At 45.0% G+C, this 26,860-nt stretch overlaps 1 protein-coding gene across 3 annotated transcripts; it reads right to left on the bottom strand.

Moving 5' to 3' along the window:
- Positions 1-10,282: 10,282 nt before the first annotated feature.
- On the bottom strand, positions 10,283-26,611 carry zbtb7a (zinc finger and BTB domain containing 7a). 3 transcript variants are annotated; one of them, XM_047588328.1, is made up of 4 exons: positions 26,449-26,611; positions 15,700-16,263; positions 13,964-14,853; positions 10,283-11,969 (listed from the first exon to the last, which is right to left on the bottom strand). In XM_047588328.1, the coding sequence occupies exons 2-4, from the start codon at positions 16,183-16,185 to the stop codon at positions 11,534-11,536; spliced, it is 1,812 nt and encodes a 603-aa protein (XP_047444284.1). In that variant the 5' UTR covers positions 16,186-16,263; positions 26,449-26,611; the 3' UTR covers positions 10,283-11,533. The 3 variants fall into 3 exon arrangements, with proteins under 3 accessions (XP_047444284.1, XP_047444286.1, XP_047444285.1); XM_047588330.1 differs by having other exon boundaries at positions 15,700-16,259; positions 26,449-26,604; XM_047588329.1 differs by lacking the exon at positions 26,449-26,611 and adding an exon at positions 25,234-25,375.
- Between the last annotated feature and the right edge of the window lie 249 nt (positions 26,612-26,860).

The raw sequence follows: 26,860 nt of genomic DNA, 5'->3' as shown, positions 1-26,860 counted from the left end.
TGCAGCTGAAGGAAGAAGAAAAGGAAAAAAAAAAAAAAAAGCAGATAGGAGACTGCGGTGGTGGTTGATTTTGAAGGTAGTGGGGTGGGGTTGGGGGGGTCGACGGGTGAATAGGAAGGTGAGAAATATAGACACAGACAGAGGGAACAGGGAAAGTGCAAAGTAGAGAGGAGGAGTGCTGCACAGGTCAAAGAAAAAAAAGTCTAATCTCACTCTGAAAATAATACAGTAGTCACACATGGAGAGGGAGGTGTGCAAAAAAAGTCACATGATAACAATCAGATCAGACGCTGAATTGACTCTAAATCAATTGAAGTAGGCATGTCAGGGCTGTCCAGGACAGGAGGGGGAAGAGAGGGAGTGAAAGGGAGATAGATGCGAGCCCGTGTGGGGGAGGGAAGCGGAGATTGTTGGTGTCGTGGGAGCACTGCAACAACAATAACAGCAGTGTGTGCATGTGTGTGTGTGTGTGTGTGTGTGTGTGTGTGTGTGCGAGTGAGTGACAGAGTGAATGAGTTTAGAGTGGAAGTGGGGATGTGTTATGGCTCACAAAAGTGATGAAATGACATCTCCTTTACTTCAGCACACAGCTGCTGTTGCGGCACAAGAGCACACTGTTGAGATATCTGACCTTCTTGTTTTCTTTGGTAGCCGCTGGTCAGGAGTGTCTGCCTGGCTGTCATGTCTCCCCCTAATTAGCTGTATCCACACCATGACTGCACTGTGTCGGTTACAAACAGATATCTGTCCATTGATACCCGCGTCATTAGTGTAATCTCATTTGCCTGAGTCTTGACTGACACACAGAGAGAAAAAAAAAAGAAAGAAATCCTCCAGACTTGATTGGGAATGTGTTTTGAAGGTTGTACATCATGTATTTGTGTTCCCCCAAACACCCCTGACCTGTACACACATCGTCAAGCCATTGTCCGGAATAACCGCGCTTATAAATTTCAACTACAGATCTCAGGTGGAAAGAAAAAAAAAAGAGAAAAACTTATGGATATGAAAAAAAAAGATTCAGGTTGAAGCTTCTCTTTTTTGTTGTTTTCTCTATTTCTTTCATCTCCTTTTCTCCTCCCCTCCCCCCTTTCTTTGCAGATTAGAATTCATTAGCAATCAAAGAGCCTCCAGAGAGCTCCAGCTCTTAATTACCTACTCATTTGCATTTTTGCATATTAATGACTGCAGGGTTTTGGTAGGGTTTTTGCCGCAGTGGTTTAAAGGCACCTCAGTCCTCTGTTCTCTGGGGAGGAGGAGAGATGGCCAGAGGCAAGGCTCCAAGCCTGTCCAATCCCCCCCCCCCCCCCCCCCCCCCACCCGACCACCACCACCACCACCCTACCCTTCCCTCTCTCTATCCTTCCTGATGGGAGATGGACAGAGCCAGAAGAAGAAGAAGGAAAAGAAGGGGGGACATTGGCCGGGGGCATATGGGAACGGTGGGGTGTGGTGATGGGAGGGTTTCGGGGGGGGGGTTGCGGGGCGGCAGGGGTGCACAGGTTAAAGGTCAACGTCCCTTATCAACATAAGAAAGAACACATGTCTCCTGCACCACCTAATTATTGTCATATTGAGCGGTTTAAACACCTGATCTGAGCGAAATATACCCTCAGAGAAACTGGAAATCTATACTGCAGAGATTGCTCACGTGGGTTTTATTGAGGACGGCAGCTAGTTTGGATGAAACTCATGTCCCACAGTGTGCAGAGGCAGGGGCATTTTATATCCCTGGAGAAAGGTGTGCGCCGGTGAAAATGAGGCTAGAGTGTGTGTGTGTGTCGCTGTTTTCCTTGACAATGCAGCCCGTCTCCAAAAGCTCCCTGGAAGGGCAATAAGTGGCTCGTCTAGCGTGAGCCTTAATGCCGACGGTTTGCATGCACATGCACATGTGCGCGAGCGAGCAAGGTTACAGAGCTGCACCTCGGCGCATAAGCATGATGACAAACATGTAAACAGAAAACAGTCGCATGCATGTACACACACACACATGTGCGCGGACTGAGGGAATAAGACCGCGAGAGACGCCAAACAACAGCTCGCAGGCATCTCCCGGCCCCCGAAGTGCCGCTGCTCCTCTTATCCGATGTGTTTTGACTGCAACAGTGATGTCTGAACACGGAAAATAACACCGTACCCCACTGTGTTTTTAGGTGCCTTACAAACACAACAATTAATGACTTGAAGCCCAGAGACAGGTGGCCGAGAGGTTCAAAATGACAGAGGGAAACCTTTCACGCTCCAACGTATTAGTCAGTGAGGATTTGGGTTACAGGAAGCGTCGGTAAAAGAGGTTCCAGTCCGAGGAAAAATGCAGCTATTTTTCAAACGGATAATTAAAACGTCAGCTCATTTATAAGGGCTCGTTCAGGTGAACTGACACTACATGAGGGACACACGCATTTCTCATGGTGCATCCCTGAAAGCATACTGCTCACGGACCGGGCTTAAGTCGACTTAACTGCTATTAGTGGGGGCATTATAAAATGTGCGTGTGTGTGCGCGGCCGGGGCCTGTGGACTGCAGCAATGTGTGGGCAGTTGGGGTGGGGTTAATGAGCTATTCTGTGACCCCTGTCACCCCACAGGATCGCCTCGGGGAGACAGGCTGAGACAAACAGGAAGAGAGGGGTGACAACAAGCCCGCGGTCGCAGTCGGCTTCTCGGCTTCTTGTACAGATTTAAAATAGAATAGGTGGCTTCACCTCCACACACACGCTCACTAGACAGTTCATTTGGTGCGCGAGAGAAAACGAATGCATTCCGTGAAAACAGTCCTGTTCTAAATCTTATCTTCATGAAGGTTATTGGCTGTGGTTTGTGGTACTACTGAATCGTAATGTGTTGTACCAACACACTTCTGTTATTTTGACAACCGCAATTTAGGGTTAGAAAAAATAACAGAAACACTTTTAAATCAATAAAATTCAACAGCAGCACAGACTACATCCTCCTAAATGATCATACAGTTGAAATTGCCATTTCTCATACTATTTCAACATTATGACCGTCACAATGTAATTTGTTTTCACTAGCGTACCTAATGAAATGGTAAGTGAGCATATATCCTTAACCCAGCACTCTTCTTTGGTACCAAAACTGCAGTCAAATGTGTGTCAGGTCAAAACACAATTATTGAAATTCAGTCTCTACTGCACGTTGTGATTACTTAGCCGATTTACGACTCAGACAAAATGTACACATACTGTGCTCTCCTGCTGGGTAAAGAGAGTGAGTGAACAAGCATAAGAGTAAACACAAGAAAGAAAGAAAGAAAGAGAGAGAGAGAGAGAGAGAGAGAGGTGGCACTTGATGTGTGGCAGCCAAACCAGGACCTCCGCAAGACAATAACAGTGACAATGCTGCCACCTTGTGGTTGGTTTGATGAACTGATTTCAGACGTGCTGGCATTATGGGCTGTTCACGAGAAAGACCGTGTAACATATAAACACGTGCTGGCGTTACATGATCACATAGAATAACAGTGCTGCTCTGTTAAATTGTACATACTCACGTTTGTTTGTGTTTCTGCTGAGATGTCACAGATAGGTGTTGATTTGAAGGTGAAGTTCTAGTTTTAACCGCACCCTGTAACTCTACCATTTAAATATTCAAACTAGTTCTGAAGAACTGAGGAAGCTCTTGGCTGAGTGGCAAAACATCTCCAAGAAAAGTCCAGTCGACCCATCTTTTTTCTAGATGACCTGGATGACCGAGAGCCTTCACAGATACATCCTACAATATAAAGTTATTTTACAACGACCACACATTCCTAATTTGTTATAATGATAACAATAATACATTATGCGACACTTCCTACAGATACTAAAGACTAAATAACACAATTATACACACACAATGTTGCAACCATCGTTTTTAATAGAAAGATTTTTATATTCTTTAAACCAGACAACCAGATGCCAGACATTTTTGGATATATTAAAAAAAAGAAGAACAGAACAAAAAAAAGACACAAAATGGAATTATATGGTTTAGACTGTGTGGATTTAGTGGTCTCACGTACAATACAATTTCTTTTCATCGCCAAAAAGTGCAAATTCTCTGAAAGCTAAACAAAAGAATCACCTTAATTCCCCCCCTGCAGCTTCCAACAGATATGGACCGACAGACTTCTATACCAAGAAAACAAACGCTTTATGAAAAGAAAGGGGTTAAAGGAAATCCACACTGAATCATGTAAGCAGGAAAAAAAAAAAAGTGTTGTTGGTTAAAACGTCCTTGTATGCTACATGCTCCGGCCGCAGTCCATTCAATTAGTGATGAGCAGGTTTTTCTGCCTTTGGGATACACTTGAGATGCACAGAGTGGGCTGTGGTCAACTGAGCAACAAAAGTGAAATTTAGTTTTCTTCTTCTTCCTGTGTTGAGCGATTCAGTGTAGATTTAAAAATGTTAAATGTTCAGATTTGAGAACTGGGCCATATTCTGCCACTTTCAATGTACACCAGAAAAAAAAAAAAAAAAACTCTGTAAAATTATAATAATCACAGTTACAACTCTATAAATAGTAGCCTATTTCTTCTCTCCCAAGTTAAACCATTTAATGAACTATAGATTTATTGACTGCTTATTATGATCAATAACCCATTCCACTGCAGTAATCTTGATTTGACGCGGATGTTAAAGCCAGAACATGTTCCTGTACTGATTTGCAAATGTAAAATGATGGTCCTTTTGGCCATTTCATCTGTCTTTCGTAGTCTTTTTAAGCTCTATGTGGATACCAGATCCAGCCTTTACCTACACAGACAGGGTGTTATTGCAGACAAAGAGATCCTGCAGCAGATACAAACACTGCATGTTTAACATTCAGCACGGCTAGCCTTCTCAGAAAGCTTTGCAACAGTTATACAGGTTTCTTTTTCAAGAAAAACAGTCTCCAGAAATGAGATCAAATGACCTCTCTCCCAAAAAGATCTGAAACAGTGAGCAGAGAGCAGGCAGGGGGGAGGTCCGTCCCGTGACTCCCCCCACCACCATTGTGTGACTATGCAATAAATGCATAATAGATGTGGTGGTGGTAGTAAAACAGAGATGCGTTTGTTTATGTCCAGATGAGGTGGCAGCTCAAGCCATCTTCACTCTAGATACCAAATATTCAAGTTTTTTCGTCTTTTTTCTTAAAAAAGTTATCATTATATATATATTTTTTTTGCATTTAAATAATCATCTGCACAGAGGAAACAAAAAAAAAATAAATCATTGACAGGGACATTAAAATAACAATAGTGATAACCATAAAATAGAAGCACACAAAATTCAGGATGGCCTTTCGCAAAGTGCTTTTGTTACAATCGCAGAAGCTGAAAAAAAGGCAGTTTGATAGCACGACTCCAGGGGCTTTTTGAACTGTCTGTCTACACGTCCGTCCGTCTGTCTGTCTGTCTGTCACACATAGGTGGGATAGTGAGGCTCGATGAACGGACAGAAACAGCCGACTTCAAAATGTCGACCGTTTCATCCTGCTATCGCAGTCTCACATCCTTCACACCTGCCAAAAACTCCAAAGTGGGAATCACAGTATGAAGTTATGGAATGTATCCTAAATTGGTTTAGGTGACTACAAACTGAAACCGGCCCATCCTCCATTCCTCACCCAATCCCCTCTCCCTCTTTTCTCTCTCCTCGATTCCCCTGCTGAGGGTGTGTGATCTTTGATCAAAGGCCGGTCGGCAGCAGAGATGTAGAGTCCAGAGAGAAGGGGAGCGGTGGGAGAAGAAAGTGAGGCAACCCCCTTACCCTGTGCTTTTCCCACTCCATCTCTTTTCAGAAATGTTACAGTCTGGCTAATAAGACTTAATCCCAAGTGGCTTCCTTCCCTCCAACAAACAATTCATTGGATCAATATTAGATGGAGAAATAGGTTGGTCGCAGTCACTTTACAAGGGAACTGTTGGTGCTTTTATTTTTCAGGGAACTAATATGTTAAATCTTGGTATGAACATGAAAGAAAACACAGAATTAACACGGAGGGTGATTAGACATACCATAAACTGAGCAGACAATGAAACCCAATGCATAGCAGTGTTTTCCACCTGAGTAGTACTTACATAGAGACAAAAGAGTCAGCAACACTCTCCTTGTTGCAGTTCCACAATGTAAAATCTGCTGTGACCTCCTTTTGTATTACATTTCTTATTGTGGCCACACAATTCCTACCAGCTTAGAGGACAAAAACTGAACCATTGCTCAGCAAATAGTCACCTGGGCTTCCTAAGCTCATCCCTGAAAACAACATTCAGCCTTCCTTTACCACCCGCATTAAATCCTCCTCCCTGTGTGCCAACCTTTAGTTCCCCAGAGACTGAAAAAGACTCCAAGTGCAAACTGTCCCCACTTGGTTGTGAGCAGCCAACAGACAGCAGCCTGCCTCTCTGAAGGACCCAGGGCTGTCTGTGTAAGTGCCAGAGCCACGCTGCGCATAGCGCCGTACTGCATATGCTGCACTCAGCTTGCTGAGCATCAACAGCCTGATGGAAAACATAAAAAAAAAAAAAAAAAAAAAATCAGGTGTGCAGCAAAATGACAAAGCAAAGCGAGCAGTCCCCTTTTCTGCTGCCACGAGTCACCCCGTCCTGCTTTCTTTGATTATTTACAGCTATCACTGTTGTCAGAGTCCTCTTTATCGTATGGCCTTCTCGGATAGATTTACCACGAATCTTTGATAATAGCACAGGAAAACAACACATCAAGGTCAGTTTTGGGGGAAAGAAACAATTGCAATGAATTTCTGAGACTGTCTCGGTGTGGCCTGTGTCAGAGTAACCTTGGTCTGGGGCTGAGGCTGAGGCTGGGGGCGCACCAGTCGTGGAGTCATGGAGGTTCAAAGAGTCACAGCTCTGGACTAATGGCTGGAGCAGAGACAGCATGATATCAAGTCATTAAAGTGAAGCTCCAACAGATCAATCAGCATTGACAATTTAAAATGGCAAGAACATTTTTTTTTTTTTTTTTGTCAATTCACATAAGGCACACTGTGGCCCTTGATGCTGCATTGTCCACCCGGTGGGAGTGAGCCTCAGCCCCACACTGCACAATACGACCGTCTGGAAACATAAAACAAGCTTAGTGCCGCTCAGACAAGGCCACAGTCAGTCCATTTCAATTAGAGAACGTTTCAATTCAGTTCGACCTTTGCAGAGAGTGAACTAAAATCATCCAATTCAGCAGTGATCAAAATACCAGTGCTTAAAAATAACATCATATTTCACCATTAATTATTCAACAGCGGATTTAACGTGAATTAAAAAAAAAAAAAAGAAAAAGAAAAAAAAATTCAATCAGTATCTCTGGCACCTTCACACAGAACATCTTGCATCATGTTTCAAATGTTTTTGGAGAAGCTTTGCTGCTTTCCTAAATGTTATACATTTGGAATATTTCTCAATATAAATATGATTTGCTTCCATCAAAAATTACATCCAGAATCTCTTTTCAAGAGCCTTCAGATTAAACAATAAACTCTGTTGATCCAACATTACATTGGTAGCTTAAAATGCCCAGTGACTTGAACAAAAGCCTTTTTTTTTTTTTCTCCTTTGGTATTTGTTGTTTCTGGACGTCTGTATATTCCTTAATATACTGTACATGATTATTTCTATGGAGGGGTTGGATGGACTCTTTATGAGACCATTGAGTATTAACCACACTGCTCTGTGCTCATGGAAACTCGCAGGCCTTTCTGAGGTCTCCTGTCCTTTTCCCATAAGCAGGACAAGGACTTTTAACATTAGTGCAAACTTTTGCTCTCTCAGCTAAAGCACCTTTTCCAGTGCTATCAGGCTTTTATCCATAATCCCACCCAAGCACCCATTTACCCCACCCTCCTGGCACAGCACCCCAAAACCATAACCCAAGCCCCCCCACCCGCCCGCCCACCCACACACACACACACACACACTAGCATACACACACATAGCCATGTAAAATTAGAAGAAAAAAATAGCTGTAGCACAACACATTATTTTAAGAAAAACGAGTGAAAGCTAGACATCCTTAAGCCTCTGATTCTATGTCCACAAGGATACAACGAGTTAGAGAACGTGAACTCAAGTAAATATCTGGATGATTTCACACACGTTTCTGCATATGTATTCAAGAGGAGGGCATCTGTGTGTGGCTTAGTCAGGGAGGCCCAGTCTGAATAAATTATACACATACTCTTAATATCTCTCACATATCTCACAGTAGACTAAGACGGAGAGCTAAAAGCTTTGGTTAATCAACGAACAACATAAGACATTTGGGGAAACATTTAGGTCCAACCAAATATTGTGTTATAGATGGCTCACGGGTCTTGATGGGTAAAAGTTCTGCCACATCAAGACAGATTGGGTTTAAGCAGTCCATGCCAAGTACCACTACACGTAAAGATCACAAACCAGGTAGACAGTAGATTAGCCAGTTTACACTGGTCTGCCTGTGGGAGTCAAACTGTGCAATAACAAACCACTACCTTTGTCATAACGACGAAGCAAAAATAGAAACTAGAAAACTTAAGACCTCGCCAACCGCTGACAATGACCAACAAGGGTAAACAAAGAGTTATGCAAATCTGCACCAAGAGAGCTGTGAAGTAAACAACCAACTGTCCAATGTGTTGTTTTACAATATGGTATTTTTGCTTCTGTGGTACCGCGGACCTATTATCAGCGTGGTTCCTTGGAGAACACACTGAGTTATGAAGGTAGCTGGCGAACAGATGGGGTAGACATGAAGTTTGTTTCTCCGGGGTTTGTCCTGAGACCCTCCAGTCTGCCAGCCAGCAATGCATTCTTGTGCACATGCACACATGTATGCAAAAATAGAATCATGTGTACACACACAGTACCCTTTCTTCTTTTTCATCTGTCTATTTTATAGCAAGACATAAAGACAATTGCTAGATTTCTTTTAACATCTAACTTCAAGTGCATTCAGTTACATGGATTAATTTAGTCTTTTTAGGTCACAATATCCAACATGTGTTTGTGTGTGAACCCATCAGCTCTCTCTTCTAGAGACCTAAGCTTGGATATTACTGTTGTTGTTGTTTTTTTTGGCAGCTCGTTGTCAAAACCTGAACAGAACCAGTGAAGGAGCACGACTTCACTACCGTGGACAGAAAAAAATGGACCGACTGGTTTGTTTCAAAGTACCCGTTTTGGTGACAGAAGTGCCCTCCTCAGTAACAAAGTGCATTCACAACCTGCCTCTTTCCAATTAAGGTGCAAACGGTTTGATAGTGGAGCTACAGCTGTACTGCAGGAATTACAGGGAGGGCTGGAGGGGGGGGGGGGGGGGACTCTAAATCACATGCGTGTTCTCTCAACTCAAAGGCTCAATGTGCCACTGTGGAAGATAACAGTGGTTTTGAAGTACAAGAACACATTATATTAAGACTAAGGAATCCAGATGGATCGAGTCACTGACGATATTCGGACAGATACGCCAGTGTGTTTTCCCCCTTCTCCAAAGGCTACCTGGGCCCACTGAGGGTGTAAGAGACAGAGAAAGTGCATTGGGGCTGGCAGCTCAGGGTGCATGTTCGAACAGGCTGTGGCTGACTCACGCTCTGATGATGTGGCCAGAGGGACCCTGGCTGCCACGCACACACACATGCACGCACACACATGTACATGTAAAGCCACTCACACACTAAACTGCCAGCACCAGGCGTCCTCCCCATAGTAACACCAGGCTCTAATATAATAATATCCCCTCCAGGCTGGTTCGGGGGCATTAAAGGACTACAGAGGGAGAGAGAGGGAGAGAAAAGGCCTGATTTGATCCCCTCCTGCTTGGAAACGTGGCTGAGCTGGGGGAGATTATTTTTTGGAATGCAACAGACATTGTGAGATCCCCCTCCCCTTCCCTTGTTCCCCTCCCCCATCAACCAGCTGCAGCTGCGCTCCTATTTGGCCTCCCAACTTGGACAGGTATTTATTGCTCTCTTCATCATACAGGTTGCCTTACGGTTGTGTGGTCCCTAGGGCAAAAAGATTGGAATAAGCACGATACATAAACCTCCACTCACTCCCTCCCTCCCCACCACCACCACCACCAACCCACTTCTTTTAAATATACCTCTTTCTCTCTCTCTTTTTCGCTCTATTGGATATCTTTAGTAAAGCTGTGCAAACATAGAAAAAAAGGTGCTCATCTATCTCTTCTTCGTACTCTTTGTCACTCTCTCACGTGGGCTCCCTGCCAATCCTTTAACCTGCGGTCGGTTAAATGCTACCCGCGCCTTGTCACACAAGGACAGATACCCGAAAAACTGCACAAAGTTAAGCACATTCATTCATTCCACCTCCTCATCCTTTGGGCAGGAATTATACATGTCAAGTGTTAAGTTTAGGTCAATAGGGTGACTTAATTATTTTTTTCCCATCGAACATTCATACAGTTGTATTTTTTTTTTTCTGCTCACCCACAAGCTTCACTCTGTGAGAAATATGACATCAAGCCTAAGAGGAAAAAAAGTGATTGGTAAGTACACCTCATCATTAAGAGGGGGCCAATGTCATATCACCACCTGCTGTATATACATGTATACAATTATAAAGTGTCAAGTACCCGAAGCAGTCAACAAAAAGGAACGACAAAAAAAAAAAAATTAAGACAAAATCAAAAGGGAGAACGAAAATGCTGACATTGCAGGGCTGTGAGGGATAAGAGGCAACGTAGTAAAGCCAACAGATACATTGACAATGGTAGTGCTTTAAAAACACAAACCCTCCACCCCCTTGTGTTCCCAAGACCTGCAATTGACGAGTCCCCATTTGAGTGGATTCGACTCAACGTAAATTTGAATAAGACAAGCCATAGATTCTTAAAACGCATTTTATAGAGTAAGTAACACTTCAATCAAACCCTTGCCTGATTCTTTCTGGAACATTTAGAGAGAAAAACTGTTGCATCAAAACTGTGAGTTTTCCTTGCATATGCCATATTGTGGCAATGTTGTTTCTATGGTAACTGTACATTTCAGACCTGCAAAAGAATAGAAAAAGAGTCGTTTTCACTGGGAGGATTTGTCCTCGCTTCACCCGTACAGCAGCCAGAAGGTGCTTGACAGACACCTTTCTTAGAGCTTGAAGGCTGTGAGGACAAAACCAATAAAAATCTAAATCAACTGCATAGTTGCTCAGAGTTTCTTTGTATCTATCATACATTTGCCTAAGCACATATGCCAATGTATAAAACCCCTAATATTACAAAGAAAGAAATGGCCCAGAAAGTGGACATCATGGGTGAATGATTTGAAGCGTTCTTTGCTCTTTAACAAATAAACCAACTCAAGTGCTTGCGAGTCTACTCTGTTTCCTAAAGTAATAGGAGAAAGAAATATAAAGATTAGATTTTTGTGACACCCTGATTTGGTTTATAGAGGAATAGTTAGTTGTTTTGTTGTTGTTGTTTGTTTTTTTTTTTTCAATTGCATGTTTTCTCTCCTCTCTGTTCACTGGCCTGTCTCACAGGCGGTGCAGAGTGAATATGGTGTCCAGCAGTGTCCTTGTCGCCCCTGCAGTCTCACGGCCCTGCCTCCCCTACTAGCTCTTGCAGCTGAGGACTGTGTGCAAGTGCTCCAGCAGCACCCTCCACCTCCGCTGCTGAGGACGCCTCAGAGCGCCGTCGTCCCCTGTTGGTACGAGGTTCGGGGCCTGTGTCGGAGCTGAGGCTCAGCAGGTCCAGAGGGGGCTCGAGGAGCCCTGGCTCCCTCACCCGAGGTTTTCGGCCCCGGCGAGAGGGTATGCCATTGCAGCCGTCCTTCTTGAGGTGGCGGTGCAGGTGATCCGAGCGAACAAAAGTCTTAAAGCAGCTTGAGCACTGATAGGGGCGCAGGCCAGTGTGTACACGCATGTGGTTCTTCAGGTCGTAGTTGTGAGCAAAGGCAGCTCCACACTGTGTACACAGGTAAGGCTTCTCTCCTGTATGCTTCCGCATATGAACCTTGAGCTTGTCCTGCCTGAGAGGGAGAAAAATAAACAATATAACGTAAGAACACACAGACAAAAATTCTATTACGAGAGAAGATCAGTCTACACCCATTTTAATTCACTCTGCACACACAGCCAAATTCTGGGTTTAATTATAGTCCTCTAATCAGGCAATCTAACATTGTGTACAAATACATAATCAAAAATGATCAATTTTTTACAGCGGACAGCTTAATATGGTTTAGATGAATTTATTTCTTTTTTACCAGCCATTTTTGGATATGTTCCAATTCTATGAAGGTAGTCAGTCCAACTGACAAGAAGTCATAAACTTTACATTTTTATCTGTGTAATCAAAAGAGCATAACTGTGGAGCAACAAGAAAGCTCAACGTTCACTGTGTCAGCATTTTTTATAGGTTTAACTCGGCAGATTCTTAAAATGTTTGTGTTTTCTGTGGACAAAAAAATAAGACTTTAATGTCTTCAACAGCACCAAGCAGCTTAAAAACTGTATCACTGAGAAGTACTAAAAAATAAATAATCCTGTAAAACACCGTCAACTTTGTGACTTAGTTTTATTCCCACAAGCCATATTTTGATTGAATTCTTTATTCTTAAGAGTAGGTGTCACCTTCCAATAAGAGTTACACACTGGTCAAAAAGACCAAAATGTGTCTTGGCTGCTCTCATCTTAGTACATCCCGGAATATTTGTTACGTTGAGATGACACGCCGCCCACTAAACTTTATCAGGCTGCCTTGGCCTTCATCTGACTCTTGTCCTTCCCTCCCCCCTTTAGGCCTTACTATCGCTCTACCTCTTGAGCTCTTAAATTGTCTGACCCTTCTGCACCCAGGGCAGAGGGCTCCTAAACAAACAAGTGTAGTTAAGACGAACTCCATTCGAACGCACATACACACACGCATGAGTGTGTATGTAAGTGCCATGTAAGTGGATTAGCTGTCATACAAGCAAACAAATAAGTGCGCAACCACGCTCACCTCAGAAATCTGTACAGGGGGACTGTGCCTCAAACATAAAAATTGATGTAACAATCACATAAGGTGAGGAGAAACACACAATACTATGGTTGAAGCCTTGAAACAAAGTGCCACACTGGCAGAGGTGAATTATTTAAAGGACGGGAGTGATTTATTACTGTGCAAGGCACACTCTTAACCCTGATCAAACAGGATTAAGATTACAGTGCCCCCTTCCCACTGCTGGTCAAATTTAGCTAGAAGGTAAATTCAGATTGGTCCTGCCATGCCAGCAGAGGTTCTTGGTATTTCTAGTCTACCGCATCTATTTCCAGCAAGTCCACCGATTAATTAATTAAAAGGCAGGTTTCAAGGAAAAGGTAGGTCTCCAACATACAAGGATACCACGTGCTCCCTAGTCCCCTTCTGTAGACCAGCCGCATTTATCTGAGAGGGACATGGCAGATTTCATTAGAGAGGCAAAGGAGTGACAGAGAGAGAGGAGGGGGTGGTGTAACTACTCTGCCGTGGGCAATAATCAACATAACCAGAGATCAAAAGTTCACATTACTGAATTGGAGCCCATGGAGCACCATCCAGGGCCTGTAATCCCACTTTGTATCAGAACATAGCACTTTATAGCAGCCTTACGACTAGATAACACTGCCTAGGCACTGCCTTCTTTTATAGGACCCTTACGTTAAATTCCAGGACTTTGCTATGAACGGTGTCACAATAAAACACACCTTTAGAACTATCCAGCCCCCTCTCCGTGAGGTGGAATTGTGCTCAACATTTGGATGCAACGTGAGGCTGAAACAAAACTAGCTGGTGCTCAATCAGTCGATGGTTTAGGTAAACATTTAGACTGACAAACTGTGCTGCCTCCTTAATGCAAAGCTAAGTTGGTTAGCGCTAATACTCCAGCTTTTGGATTTGTGGTGTTTCCCACTGCTGGGGGGGGGGGGGGGTTGTGTACAGTGCCAAGTCAAAGTATTAGTACATGTGACATGAGGTAGTCACTTAGGCTACCAGGCTTACCTGGTAAAGCGCACTTTGCAGATGGCGCATTCGTAGGGTTTCTCTCCCGTGTGCGTTCTGATGTGGCGGGGTAGCTTTCCTGCTCCTTGAATGACCTTGGAGCATATGGGGCACTTCTGGAAAGCCTTAGAGCGCATCTTCCTCTCTCCTCCACCTCCTCCACCCCCACTGCCTCTCTCTCCAACCCCCCTCTCTCCTCCTACTCTGTCTTGGCCTGTACTGCCTCGTGATAACCACAGCGACGGCACTCCCTGTGTTACAGCAGCCGAAGCTGTATCCTCATGCTGCGTGCTGCTAAAATAATTCAAGTAAAATTCCATGTCGGGGTCGTCCCCGTCACCTGGTTCCTCCCCGGTTGCTGCACGCTCCTTCTGCCTTTCAATGGAGTCCATCATCTTCTGCAGGAGGGCACTGGCCGAACCCCTCTCCCTCACCATCACCTCCCTTCCACTGTCTTCCATTTCTGTCTCCTGCCCAAGCCTAGACTCAGAGGGGAGGTAGAAGTGCCCATTTTGGGATGGAGGGTAGTATGACGACCCCAGGCTCGCTCCGTTGCCCTGCACCACCTCCCCATCCTCATCGTCCTCTTCATCGTCGTCCTCTTCCTCCGGTTCCTGTGTAGGCACCTGGGACAAGGCAAGGGCCAGGGGGGAGTAGTACTCACCGGGGCCTGCAGAAGCCCCGTTGCTGGGTGCGCCCCCATTACCATGGTTAACGTGCAGGTGAGTGGGAAGGTCCCTGAGCTCTGGCGTGCTGCAGCTGCTGCTCCAGTGCGCCCCTCTCTGGAAGTACTCCAGATACTCCCGGGCCCGCATCCGGTTCCCCTGCTCCCTGCCTCCTCTGACTTTGCCCTCATCATCTCCATCTTCATCTCTTTGCTCACTGCCCGCCTAGTGAAACATGACAAGGAGCAAAGAAAGAGCATGAAGGTAAAAATAAAGGTCTGTGTATGTATGTTCAAATAATGAATACAAAGGAAAGTGAGGGACAGTCAGTGACAAAGAAAAGAAGACAGAAGAAAAGACATGCACCAAAAAAAGCTGAACTTGAGAGACCTAAAGCTACAACTGTAGGAGCTTTCAGTAAAAGGTGATCATTAGGTGGGTATCGAGGATGCGCAACAAAAACTAATTTGGAAACACATTACTAACTAGTGTAAAGAACAATATAGTAGAACAGAGTTTTCACATGTACACATAAATGCCAGGGTTGACGTCTACAAAACAATCATTAGCTGGAACTGTTTAATATTGAGTGGGGCTGCAAGCTGTGATGTGAACGGCTGGGACCATTTGACATAAAACACCCACAAGTCCATGAAGGACTTTGACACGAGCCGCGTGATGCGATGGTCAAAATAATCATCATTTAATGGAGGATTATGAATTCAGACGCGGTATATCACAGCTGCACTTGATAACGTTGAAGTAAGCTGCAGTGTGCTGTGTCTGTCGTCTGTGAAAGTGCATGGTGTCCCTCCACAAAACCAGTTGGCTCAGCATGAGTAAGTGTTGAACTAACCCCAAGGCTGTGGGTGTGTGTGTTTGACATAGTGAGAGAGACTGATAAAGGCCATGATGTAAGCCTAACTGTGCTGCCTATTTAATAAACGAATGGTAAGATGACCAAATGCCCCATTCCCTATGCTAATCCAGTTCAACAAATAATCTCAGTATGGTTCATTCTTAAATTTGATGTCAATACATGCTACTTCTACGGTTATAGAGGTCTTGTACCGGCGGGGAGAGCACTTTGGTGTCCAGCAGGTGTGTACAGACGTCCTGGACCGGTGGGATTTCCAGGAGGTGTGCAGCAGCAAGGATGTCGGCCACACTGCTGTGACTGACTGTCAATGTGGCTGTGTAGGCAAAGTCCAGCAACGCCGCCAGAGCCTCCGCTGCCACAAAGTCGATGGTGTAGACGTTTTGTTGGTCAGCGGCGGCCCCCGATGTGAAGAGCTTGTGGAAGTAAGAGCTGCAGGAGGCCAGGACGGAGCGGTGGGCTGGGAATTCCCGGTCCTGGGTAACCAGGAGCACATCGCACAGCAGCCCACTGAGCCGCTGCTTGTTCAGGCTCCCCAGGATGTCTGCGCTGTGTTCGGGGAAAGGGATCCCCACAGGACCTTCCTCCGCCTCCCCCGCGCCCCCTCTCCCTCCGCCGCCCCCGCTGCTCGCTGTCCCCCTGAGCCGCCTTCCGCCCCTCCCACCGGCTCCTGACGACATCTTCCACCAGCCTGCCGCCGAGCCACCTAGCACAGCCCCCACCCGTGTATCCGTCCTGCCGTCTGTGCGTCTGCCTATCTGGAGAAGAGTTGAAAACAGGGACAAGACAGAATGGAAAGACAAAGAGGAAAAAAATAGATCAGTTCTCGTTATGTGGACAAAATTAGAATGTTAAGTCCAAGGAAAGGAATTAGTACACAGGTTACAGCATTCAGAGGATAAAAAGTACAGACAGTGTCTAAATTGCAAACACTTCTTTGAAGTTGGGTCATACTATGTTGCATACTAATCAGCGTCGTTATCAGACCAAACAGGTTTGACTAGCAACACTTACACATGAGCTTTCGAAGAAAGCTGTGTCAAAGGAGTGCAAATATGATAAATAGGCAAATATTTGTCTGAAAAACCATATGAAACATGTTCCAAAACACAAGTTGAAACTGCTGTTTATGCAAATATTGTAGGTTGTTAAGGAATACTGACAATAAGTAAGTAACCCAATGTGAACATTAACATTTTTCATACAGTATTCGTAGGACTTTCATCCAAGCAAATTGTGCACTATATTTTTCAGTCATTCAATAACATCTCAAACGATCCACTCCAACAGATCATCTTAATTCGTTAATTTCTTGGCAGTGCAGAGACTGCTCTGCTGATTCTCCACACCACACTAAAGCCATCCACACCAAAAAGCCTCCATGCTGAGTCCCTTATACCAAAAAGGACACAGTCAAACCTGATCTGAAACTGTTTTAAGTAAGAATGACACAAGGAGACATTCAATTCAAACATTTCACTCAATTCCAGTGAACTCAAGAGACTTGAGACGGGGCCTCAACACGTGGAAAATAGCCATGTGGTAACACCGCAGTGTTGCACTTGCTGCTGCTCAGAATTGATTCAAAGCAAATACACTGATACAATATCTTGACTGCACAATAGACATGTGACAATGGTCATTACATTTTCTGATGGCACTGGATACATCACAAGACACTTGAATGCACTTGGTTAAGTGTTTCGCCTGCAGAAGCACAATGGATATGTGAACGCAGTAAAGAAACTCATGTTCTATTTACAGTATGTGCGCTGGTGGCTGGGTGCCTGTTTCCTTGTATACCTGCCTACATCTACAAGTGTGTACATGTACTGGTGCAAGAAATCAAGTAAGAGGTCGTGGAGAACAGATAGGCAGAAAGCAGTGGGTACCAGAGTGCATGCTGGGAGCTGGGCTGTGCCGTCTATGTACTCTGTGTCAGTGGAGAGGCAGGGAGGGAAGCAAGGGAGGTGGAGGAACGGGGAGGAGGGGGTAGTGGAGAGGGAGGGGGCTACCAGAGCAGACCCTGTGGAAAAACTCCACAGGAGGAGGAAGAGGACACGCAACAAGCTGCGAGGGAACAGTATTAAAAAGGGAGGTTGTCAATCCGGTCTGAGCTGGTTACCCCACCCAGTACTGTGTGCCAAGTTTCAGAAAAGGCCTGTCCCCTCGCTCACGTGTGGGGGGGAGATTAAAATGATCGACTGAAGCCTGCACAGTGGGAGGGGGGTTTCGGCAGAACAAACCATCCTCGATTTCACTAGTCCCACACAGACAAGCAAATACTGTAACATCAGAGACATCAATAACACACATAAACACACATAGGACATCCACACCCTCCAACCCTCCTCCCACCCTTCTCCATCTGCCAGGCAGACCCAGCGGGGGGGGGGGGGGGGGGGGGGGGGGGGGGGGGCAAGGCCTGGGCAAGTCTGGGGGGCAGGGGGTTTCTATGTAATGAGTGTCTAGAGCAAAACATTCAAATGACATTCCTTCAGATCTGCCCTCCACCCCACTACCAAACCTGCCCAACCTGGCTGCCTCTCCCTTTCCAAGACTGTTCACCTGTTTTCACCTCTCCTTGTTTTCTCCTCTGCTATGTACTTTTCTACCACGTGAGAAAACGAAACCACCTGTCTCCACGTCTGACAAATGGAATTTCAGCTTGTCTTGGCACACTAAATGATTACAATTATTTATCTAAACATAATGACATTAGATCAAAAAACCTGTGAATTGAAACACCACATGCATGTAACACACAGTTTGATTACGGGCAAAACGTGTAATGCCTCGACTGTTTCTCGCTCCATACTGTACATCTCACTTAACTTGATTCACTTTTGACAGGGAGTTGACCACAATGCCACTGCGAACACTGCCAATGTCTTTCACGGAGCTCAGATGAAAACAGACTGTCAGACATGGCAAGAGCAAATTTTATTATCCAACCTCTCATCTGAATATGTTGAGGGAGGGGAGGGAGATGAGGGCAAAGACAAAGAGCGATGACACAGGAGGGAGAGAGAGCAGAGTGAGATGGAAGAAAGAGCGAGGGAAAGGGCGACCACATGGCTACCGGTCATGTCCTTCACAGGTGGAAATAGATCTCTGTGAGTCCATCCAGACCCGAGCCAACCTGCATTTCTCTCACACAGAGATCCACAGCACCTGTACTAGAACAGGCTTTGCTGCAAACAAGCGTAACATGCTATCCCCCATATACACAGCTGACCCTGGGTCACGGCTTTGCGGGGTAAAGACGCTGAGCTGAGAGGTGAGGAGATAAAACACACACATGCGCACATACGCAAACTTGATTCAGTGCCAGCAAAGCATGGAGCCACTAGTCTGCATGTAGGAGCCATCTGTCCTCGAATAAACCCTCAAAGAGCACCAAGAAAGAGGAAACACAGCGCAACAAACCTGATCCTGACACCTCCTCATGGCTTGAAACATTCCTTATCACTAATTCATGCCTGTGGGTGACAAGGCCCGCAGCCCAGCACAAAGCAGCAAAGCAGCTGTCCGCGTCCCTGGCGTTGCACTTCCAGGGAAGGGCCTTCTCTCAATGCTCAGTCCATGAGCACCCGGGCCTGCTTTGCAAGTCAAACAACTGCTTCAACATAGAGCCTACCCATCCCATCCCCGCCCTCATCACCTTCATCTCACCTGTAACGTCCTTTTACCCCATCCCATATATCTACGCAACTGTCGTGTGTAAAGTAGTTTCTGTTTTGCTGTTTTTTCAGTTGACTGTGTGGTGTGCAATATCGATGCCAAGACAGATTTTTTTGTCATTCACAGACAAGCCCACGTCATTGTGTCATTCCTAAATGTTAACCCTGTGTAACCTCAAATGGTTCTCAGACAAGAAAATAAACACACCATATATCCAAAAGTATACACACGCCCATCCAAATAACTGAATTAAGGTGCTCCGATCACTTCCATGGCCACAGACGTATAAAATCAAACACCTGTGCAACAAGTCTAGTCGTGAAGTTTCCTCACTACTAAATATTCCAGAGTTAACTGTCAGTGGTATTATTACAAAGTGGAATTGATTGGGAACAACAGCAACTCAGCCACGAAGCGGTAGGCCAGTGAATGTTGAGGCACATAGTGCACAGAGGTCGCCAACTTTCTTCAGAGTTAATGGCTACATACCTCCAAGCTTTATGTGGCCAGAGAGCTTCATGGAACAGGTTTCCATGGCTGCATCCAAGCCATACATCACCACGTGTAATGCAAAGCGTCGGATGCAGTGGTGTAAACCACACCACCACTGGACTCTAGAGCAGTGGAATCATTTTCTGGAGTGACGAATCACACTTCTCCATCCCACAATCTGATGGACCAATCTGGGTCTGGCAGTTGCCAGGAGAACGGTACTTGTCTAACTGCATTGTGCCAAGGGTGAAGTTTGGCGGAAGGGGGAAAATGTTTTTCAGGAGCTGGACTTGGGCCCTTAGTTCCAGTGAAAGAGACTGAAAGAGAATTATTCAGCATACCAAGAGATTTTGGACAATTCCATGATCCCAACTTTGTGGGAACAGTTTCAGGATGACCCCTTCCTGTTCCAACATGACTTTACACCAGTGCACAAAGCAAGGTCCATAAAGACATGGATGAGGGAGGCTGGTAAGGAAGAACTTGACTGGCCTGCACAGAGTCCTGACCTCAACCTGACAGAACACCTTTGGGATGAATTAGAGTGAAGACTCTGAGTCAGACAACATCAGTGTCTGACCTCACAAATGCGCTTCCAAAAGAATGGTCAAAAACTGCCATAAACACACTCCTAAACCTTGTGGAAAGCCTTCCCAGAACAGCTGAAGAGTTATAGCTGCAACGGGTGGACCGACATCATATTAAACCCTATGGATTAAGAATGGGATGTCACGTAAGCTCATATGTGTGTAAAGGCGGGTGAGCAAATAATTTGGCAATATAGTGTAGGTTACTGACATGACTTAAGAAAGCACAACATCCAAAAAGTAACCGAAGAATACGCCTTTGGATTAATTCAGTAATTCAGTAATTAGCTTCTGGTTCATAAAAACAGTACACAATCCAAAACTTCTGAGAAACCTTACATCAACATACAGCTATCAAGGAAAACACAACTGAGTCATGAGTCCCTAATCCCCCAAAATGTTCATAGAGGATGCAGAAGCCACCTTGTAGAACTGAAATACATTTGCGAGGGAATTTTAATTTAAAAAAAAAAAAAAAACAGCCTGTGAAGCATCTTATTGCATTTACATGAGAACAATCAGGTCACTCCCAATTTTACTCAGGTGATTACTTTGCTATCAGAATAAATCATATACAGCCACTAATGTCTGTATTAACATCATACTGTACAGCATAGACATAGAAGCAACACCAGAACTGAAATAAATAAATAAATAAATAAAACATTTGAAAAAATTCTAATAATTTCGTTGGCCTTCTGATTGAATCTATGCTTCCATGATGATTTATCGTTCCTCAACAGTTTTTGTCTCTGTGGCAACAACAGACAAAAGCTCACCCTGCTGCAGGGGGAATCTATCTGCTCAGGTCCAGAAGGTTCAGGGTCACACCGTGAGGATATTGCAAGATAATTGTAAGTGGAGGCGGTGGCACTTCCTAGGAAAAGTAGATTTTGAGTAAGTGCCATGGCCAAGTGACTCATTGCTGCCTGCAGTGGAAGGAAACCTGATTGGTTGTACTGGGAACGAAGCAGGAAGAGGGCAAGTGACTGATAAAGCTGCAGTTGCAAGGCTGGTCTAGGCCTGGCAGCTTTCACTAGAAACTAACCAGGAAGTGCTGCCAAAACACAAGACACAAAGACAGTGAAAAGGTAGTGGGCGAGGCAGGGCGTTAAACTTACATGCTCGCTCATAACTCCTAAGCACATGGTGGCCTAGGAATCCGGCTCAGATGTCAATGATAAACTGAAGAGACCTCATTCTGTTACCTAGTGTAACCTGCCTGAATACGAGGAAAAGTACCCACCCACAAAGCAAAGTTTAATATGAGGAATCGAGCAGAGGGGTTTATGATGTCCATTTACTAAGGTTTGTGCTGCCTAATATAACATGAAATGCTCGTACTTTTCTGCATTTGTCTGATTTTACTTACTTAAATGTACTGTGTCATGTAACCACTGTAGTTCAATCCATTACAATACAAGTCAAGTAAATTACTTTCAGAACAGAAAAACAGTGGTTTAAAGTAATTTTTTAGGTCTGTAGTTTGTTGTTTAATTGTTGGTTGATACAGGTAATTGGCAGTTAATGAACACTCTTGTATTTGTATATTCACATTTAGAAATTCAGCACAGAATCATACTGGTGTATTTCAGTCACCAGCTAATATTCCTTTCAAGTCAAGCAGAAAAAAAGGCCAGCATTGTGTTTGTCTTGCATCTTTTTATTTCATGAAGCTCTAAAGCGACTAAAATCAGCCTGATATTTACTCTTGTTTGGTCTCTCTCTCTTTTACTCTTCTTAGGTTCCTATGTACAAGTCCTCTGTGGTCTCTTCATGTCTGCCATGATGTCTGTACTGAGAATACCGAGACAGTTTCATATAGCTAGTTGAAGATCTATAGTGGGTAGGGCACCTTTCTCAAGAGATTGTGGCAGCCAACCCACGTGTCAAAACCACGGTTTGGCATAAAGTGGGATATTAAAGAGGTGTCAACTTGCTAGACGGCTAGGCTTTTGTTGCATAATGTTCCTTTAAATAAGGTAGTAGTTCACATACTGCATTGTATAATATTGTACAATGTTTCTATTTTTGTGGCTATACCTTTTAAATAAAGAGCTTTCAGAAATTGAAAAACTATAAAATTCTACTTCTTTAACTTGTTGTGTCAATTTTGTGTCTTTCGTGACTATTTCATTGAATTGGTGTGTCTTATAACGCGCGATTTGGGGCGCTATCCTTCCTCAAGCTGCAGTGTAACAAAACCACAAGCTGGGTTCCTTTTAATTTGAGTAACATGCTCTGACACTGCCATGCTGCCAACCAGGAAGTGTAACAAAATCTAGCACATGGCTTAAGAAACAGCAGTGCACCCCAACGCAGCGTTGCCCAGCAGAAGTCAAGCTGGCCAGTTGGTCAATCCGCAGGCCCAATGTGCCCTGGCTGCACCACTCTGTGCATGCGCAGTCCACCAGGGAAAGAGGACTTCCTGTGAGTCTGTGGCAGGCGTGTAACAGAACCCGCTCTGTTATCAGATGACCAGCTCTCTGCTTGCTCGATCTCTCTGTCCCAACTGTCTGACCCCCTCTCTCTCTTTCTCTCTGCCTCTCATCTGTCGCTCTCATCTCATCATTGCTCCATCTCTGTCTCAGCCTCTGCACTATAGTATCCACCACATCACCCACTTCCCCTTTCTACTGCTGAGGAGGCAAAGCAGTGAGGACCCACCCTCCTGTCTCGCCATCATTTAAAGTAACCCACCCGTCTTCTTTCATGTTTCATCATGAGCAAACTCTCAAATTCAACATGCAGACAGTGTCAGGCGGGTCACGTATTCCTTTCCTGATAAGTTGGCCTTTGTACTTCATTAAAAGTAGGTTCTGGTGTCTCTACTACGGTGGTTAATACTAATATAAACATCAATATGAAATAGGCTTTTTCTTCAATACAGTCTAATTCTAAAACAGTAAAAATTCAAGTCTAGCTTTACCACTACCCACTACGAAAAACATCCCAGCCTCTTCTTCTCCCACTCTAATTTGATCAGGTTGTGTAAGCCTCTCGATAATAAACATCCCAGAAGAGAACAGAAGAAGCCCCTTTACTCCCCCTAGACTTCAGCACAACAACAGAAAAACAACAGAGAGGGGTCTGTCTGTCTAGCCAGGCTGGAAGCTGTGGTATACTAAGCAGCTGACCAGGGGAACCAAACATTAGAGGGAAGTGAAGCTACATTCACCAAGTAAGAAGCTGAGGAAACAATTCTAACTGTAGAAAAATACTAAACAAACGTAGAGAGACAGGTCAGAATACTAGCACAGCATAGATGCTTGTCGGTATGTAACACAACTAAAATGTACTATATGTCCCAAAATAGACAATTTGACCACGGAAATAAAACTGTGAACAAACACAATGACATTTACATGTAATGTACCGTACGCTTCCAACATTTCACTCTAAAATAAAGCCTCAAACTGCCACGGCGACATCACGCAACCTGTCTTCTCAGTCTGTCTGAACCTGCTAGTTTTGGGCCATAGTGGTGTAGGCACAAACATACAGGAATATCAAACTGTAGTCAGCCTCACCGCCAAATTGATGGGTGGTGTCTTGGACCTGCCCACAGCCACTGAAGTCCCCTGCAATTCCCCCGGAGTCTATTGTTGGTAACACAGACGCACACGCATTTGTGCACGCAAGCACACACTCACACATGCAAACACATATGGCGTCCTAGTTTAACCTCTTGCTGGAATTTACTTGAAATAACTATACTTGTCTCTCATAGTGGTACCTAAGAAATAGCACAAAGTGATAGCACAGAGTGAAGCATTAGGGGAATCTTGACTGTACATAATATATGTTGTGACGCTGAACTGAGAAAAGAAAGAAATACGTCTCCTGCCACCTTTTGAAATACATTCCAAACTCTTTCCCAGCATTTGGGCGTCTACTGCACTCTCTTGTCCCCTCTCCGTGCCCACATGTTTCAAAAACGGGTTCAACAAGTATGCAAAGCCAAAAAAATATGCATCTGGTTATCGAGCAAAGCCGTCAGGGTTGCTGTGAAGTCTTTGAACCATGAGCCACAAGCAAGCATTATATGGCTGACGAGATTAGAATCTGCTTTCAACATGACACTGGTGAAGAAGAGTGGACTGGCAGAAAAAGCTGTCATGAGATGCCCATGGTGCGAGTAGCTAAGAAAACCTGAAGTCAGTCAGCCAGCACATAAGTTTTCCAGCATAACGCACAAAGTTACCAGAAATTAAGTTTTATTTCAGTACTGCATGGACTTAGTTGAGGCAGCATGCGCTTCCAGTGAAATTCAGCTGTCACTAGATGTGTCACGTATTCTCCCCTTCAGTAAGTAGAGATGTCACTTACTGATCTTGACTTTCTCAAATAAACTATTGCTCAACACCCCACCTATACCCTATCAGCTACAAGCATGGCTGCCTTGCCACAGCCAAGTAAACATCTGATGCGGTCTTACTGAAACACCCACCAGAAGAAGTAGAAGTACAGGATATACATCTGTCTTCATCCTTTCTCTCTACTAATATTAGCAGCGCTGCCATTTAATCACGGCTGCACATGAAAACATTAAAAGAATGTTGTGGATCAAAACAACACAATGCGCAAAAAGCTTAAATACCCCGAGTTAAAAACTGAAAGCAAAATCTGAATAAAAACTTTAGTACACTGGCTATTTCTCGGAACATTATTCTGCAAGGCACCTTACACTCTGCACTGACCTATTTGCTGTTCTCTCCTTTATCTGCAAGTGGGTCAAGAACTCTGAACTCTGTCAAGCCCCTTCTCTCGCATTCCCCTTCGCCCACAACACACTATCATATTTATTTCCTCAGCTTACCTGTCTTCTCCTCTCAGTCAGTGTAATGACACAGTGTGTGAGTGTGAGTGTGTGTGTGTGTGTGTGTGTGTGTGTGTGTGTGTGTGTGTGTGTGTGAGTGTGAGTGTGTGAGAGAGAGAGAGAGAGAATATCTTTGTAGTGCTTACCAAATAGGCAGAAAATGTTTCCCGGGCCCTATATGCCTCCCCTGCCTGCTGGCCAGCTCTGCTGCCTCCGTCTCTGGGCAGGGCTAGAGCATTACCAGACAGGAAACTTGTGAGTGGCCCTAGTCATACAGGCAAGCCCTTGCCTGATCCCACACAAACAGACACCTACCCCCCCTCCCAACCACCACCACTACCCCACCCCCCTCTATTTTCAGCCCACAACTCAGCTCCGCATCCTCTCCTCTCATTGGCTTGACAGCAGCTCACTCACCACACCTCCTTGTCGGGATAGGCTGGCGGCTGTTCCCTTTCCTGGATGGCCGAGGGCAAGGCACTCTGGGATATAGAGTTCTGAAACCCCATTTGACCTGGTTTAAAGCCCCTGCTGAGGACTACGAGTCCCAGCTCACCCTGCCCTCACCACCCCCACTATCTCCAAGCCTGCTCTAACGTAAGCACTAAGGGCTGAATTATACACTACAGTATGTTGCTAGCAGCCTGCCAGGTATTAAAGTACAGACCAGCCATCAAACAGGGCAGAGCTTCGTAGGGAAAAAATAAAAATACATTTTGCCTCAACTATCAGACCAGTAACCAAACAATCGTAGTGGAATATTTCATCCTCTCGCACTCTAGTGACATTTCAGACATACTTATAACTCCTGACCTAAATTGTGACTTATTCCTATTCTAAACAGTCAAATGTCACCACAACAGTAGAGGATGCAACTTACCCCACACTGAGCGTTTCAATCGCCACTCTCTCGAAAAGTTGTTGCCATTGCTTTTGCCTCGTTTAATAGAATTATTTTTGGTTCTTCCTTCTCCTCGTTCAGTACCCCCCACCCTCTCTCTCGAGAACCCCCCCTCCTCTCCTTCCTCCTCCTCCTCCTCCTCCTCCTCCTCCTCCTCTAAGTGCTTCCACCTGCCTGAAAAGTTAATGCCTTGAACACATCCTATAAACTTTATCTCAAGATTCCCCAGAGGTACAGAGCAGTACTGAGGAAGTACTTTAGGAGGATTAAAAAAGAGGAACCTTGACTCGGGAGCACTGCTGCGACCCACCTCTCGTCTCCGGCCAACCCCCCCACCCTGCTCTCCTTTCTGGCCCCCTCCCTCATTCCTCCCTCTCTCCTCTCCTCCTCTGCCCTGCTCCCCTCTGTTCGACAGGCCCAGGGCAGACAGAGGGGGGATGACAGGGTGCCTTTAGCTCACCTGCGATGGCCGTGGTGGTGCTTGTTGTGGGTTAGCTCAGCCCTCTCCTCTCCTCCTCTCCGGAGCTCTCTCTCTCCCTCTCACTGTTGTGCAGCTTAAAGCCCCGTATGCGCTAACCAAGCAGCAGCAGATCAACTCAATTCCCTTCCTGGTTTCTGGAGGGCAAAGAGGTCCCTCCCTTTCTCTCTCTCTCTCTCTCTCTCTCTCTCCCTCTCTCTCTCTCCCTCACTCTCTCTCTTAAAGAAACAGCATTCCCCTCTGTCCCTCTCCCTCCTCCCTCTGTCAAGCAAAAGTAAAGTGGATTTTTTTTTTTGCGCTAAAAAGTGGACAGTTGTCAAAGTCATAAACTCAATCAGAGATGACACGAATCATTAACCCGTGCCTCCCACCATGCGATTTCACAATGAATGTG

The sequence above is a fragment of the Mugil cephalus genome, chromosome 6 (genome assembly GCF_022458985.1).
Source record: "Mugil cephalus isolate CIBA_MC_2020 chromosome 6, CIBA_Mcephalus_1.1, whole genome shotgun sequence".
In the NCBI taxonomy this organism is placed as follows: Eukaryota; Metazoa; Chordata; class Actinopteri; order Mugiliformes; family Mugilidae; genus Mugil; species Mugil cephalus.
Note: the sequence above shows the minus strand (reverse complement) of the source record. Positions and strands in the feature narration are given on the sequence as shown.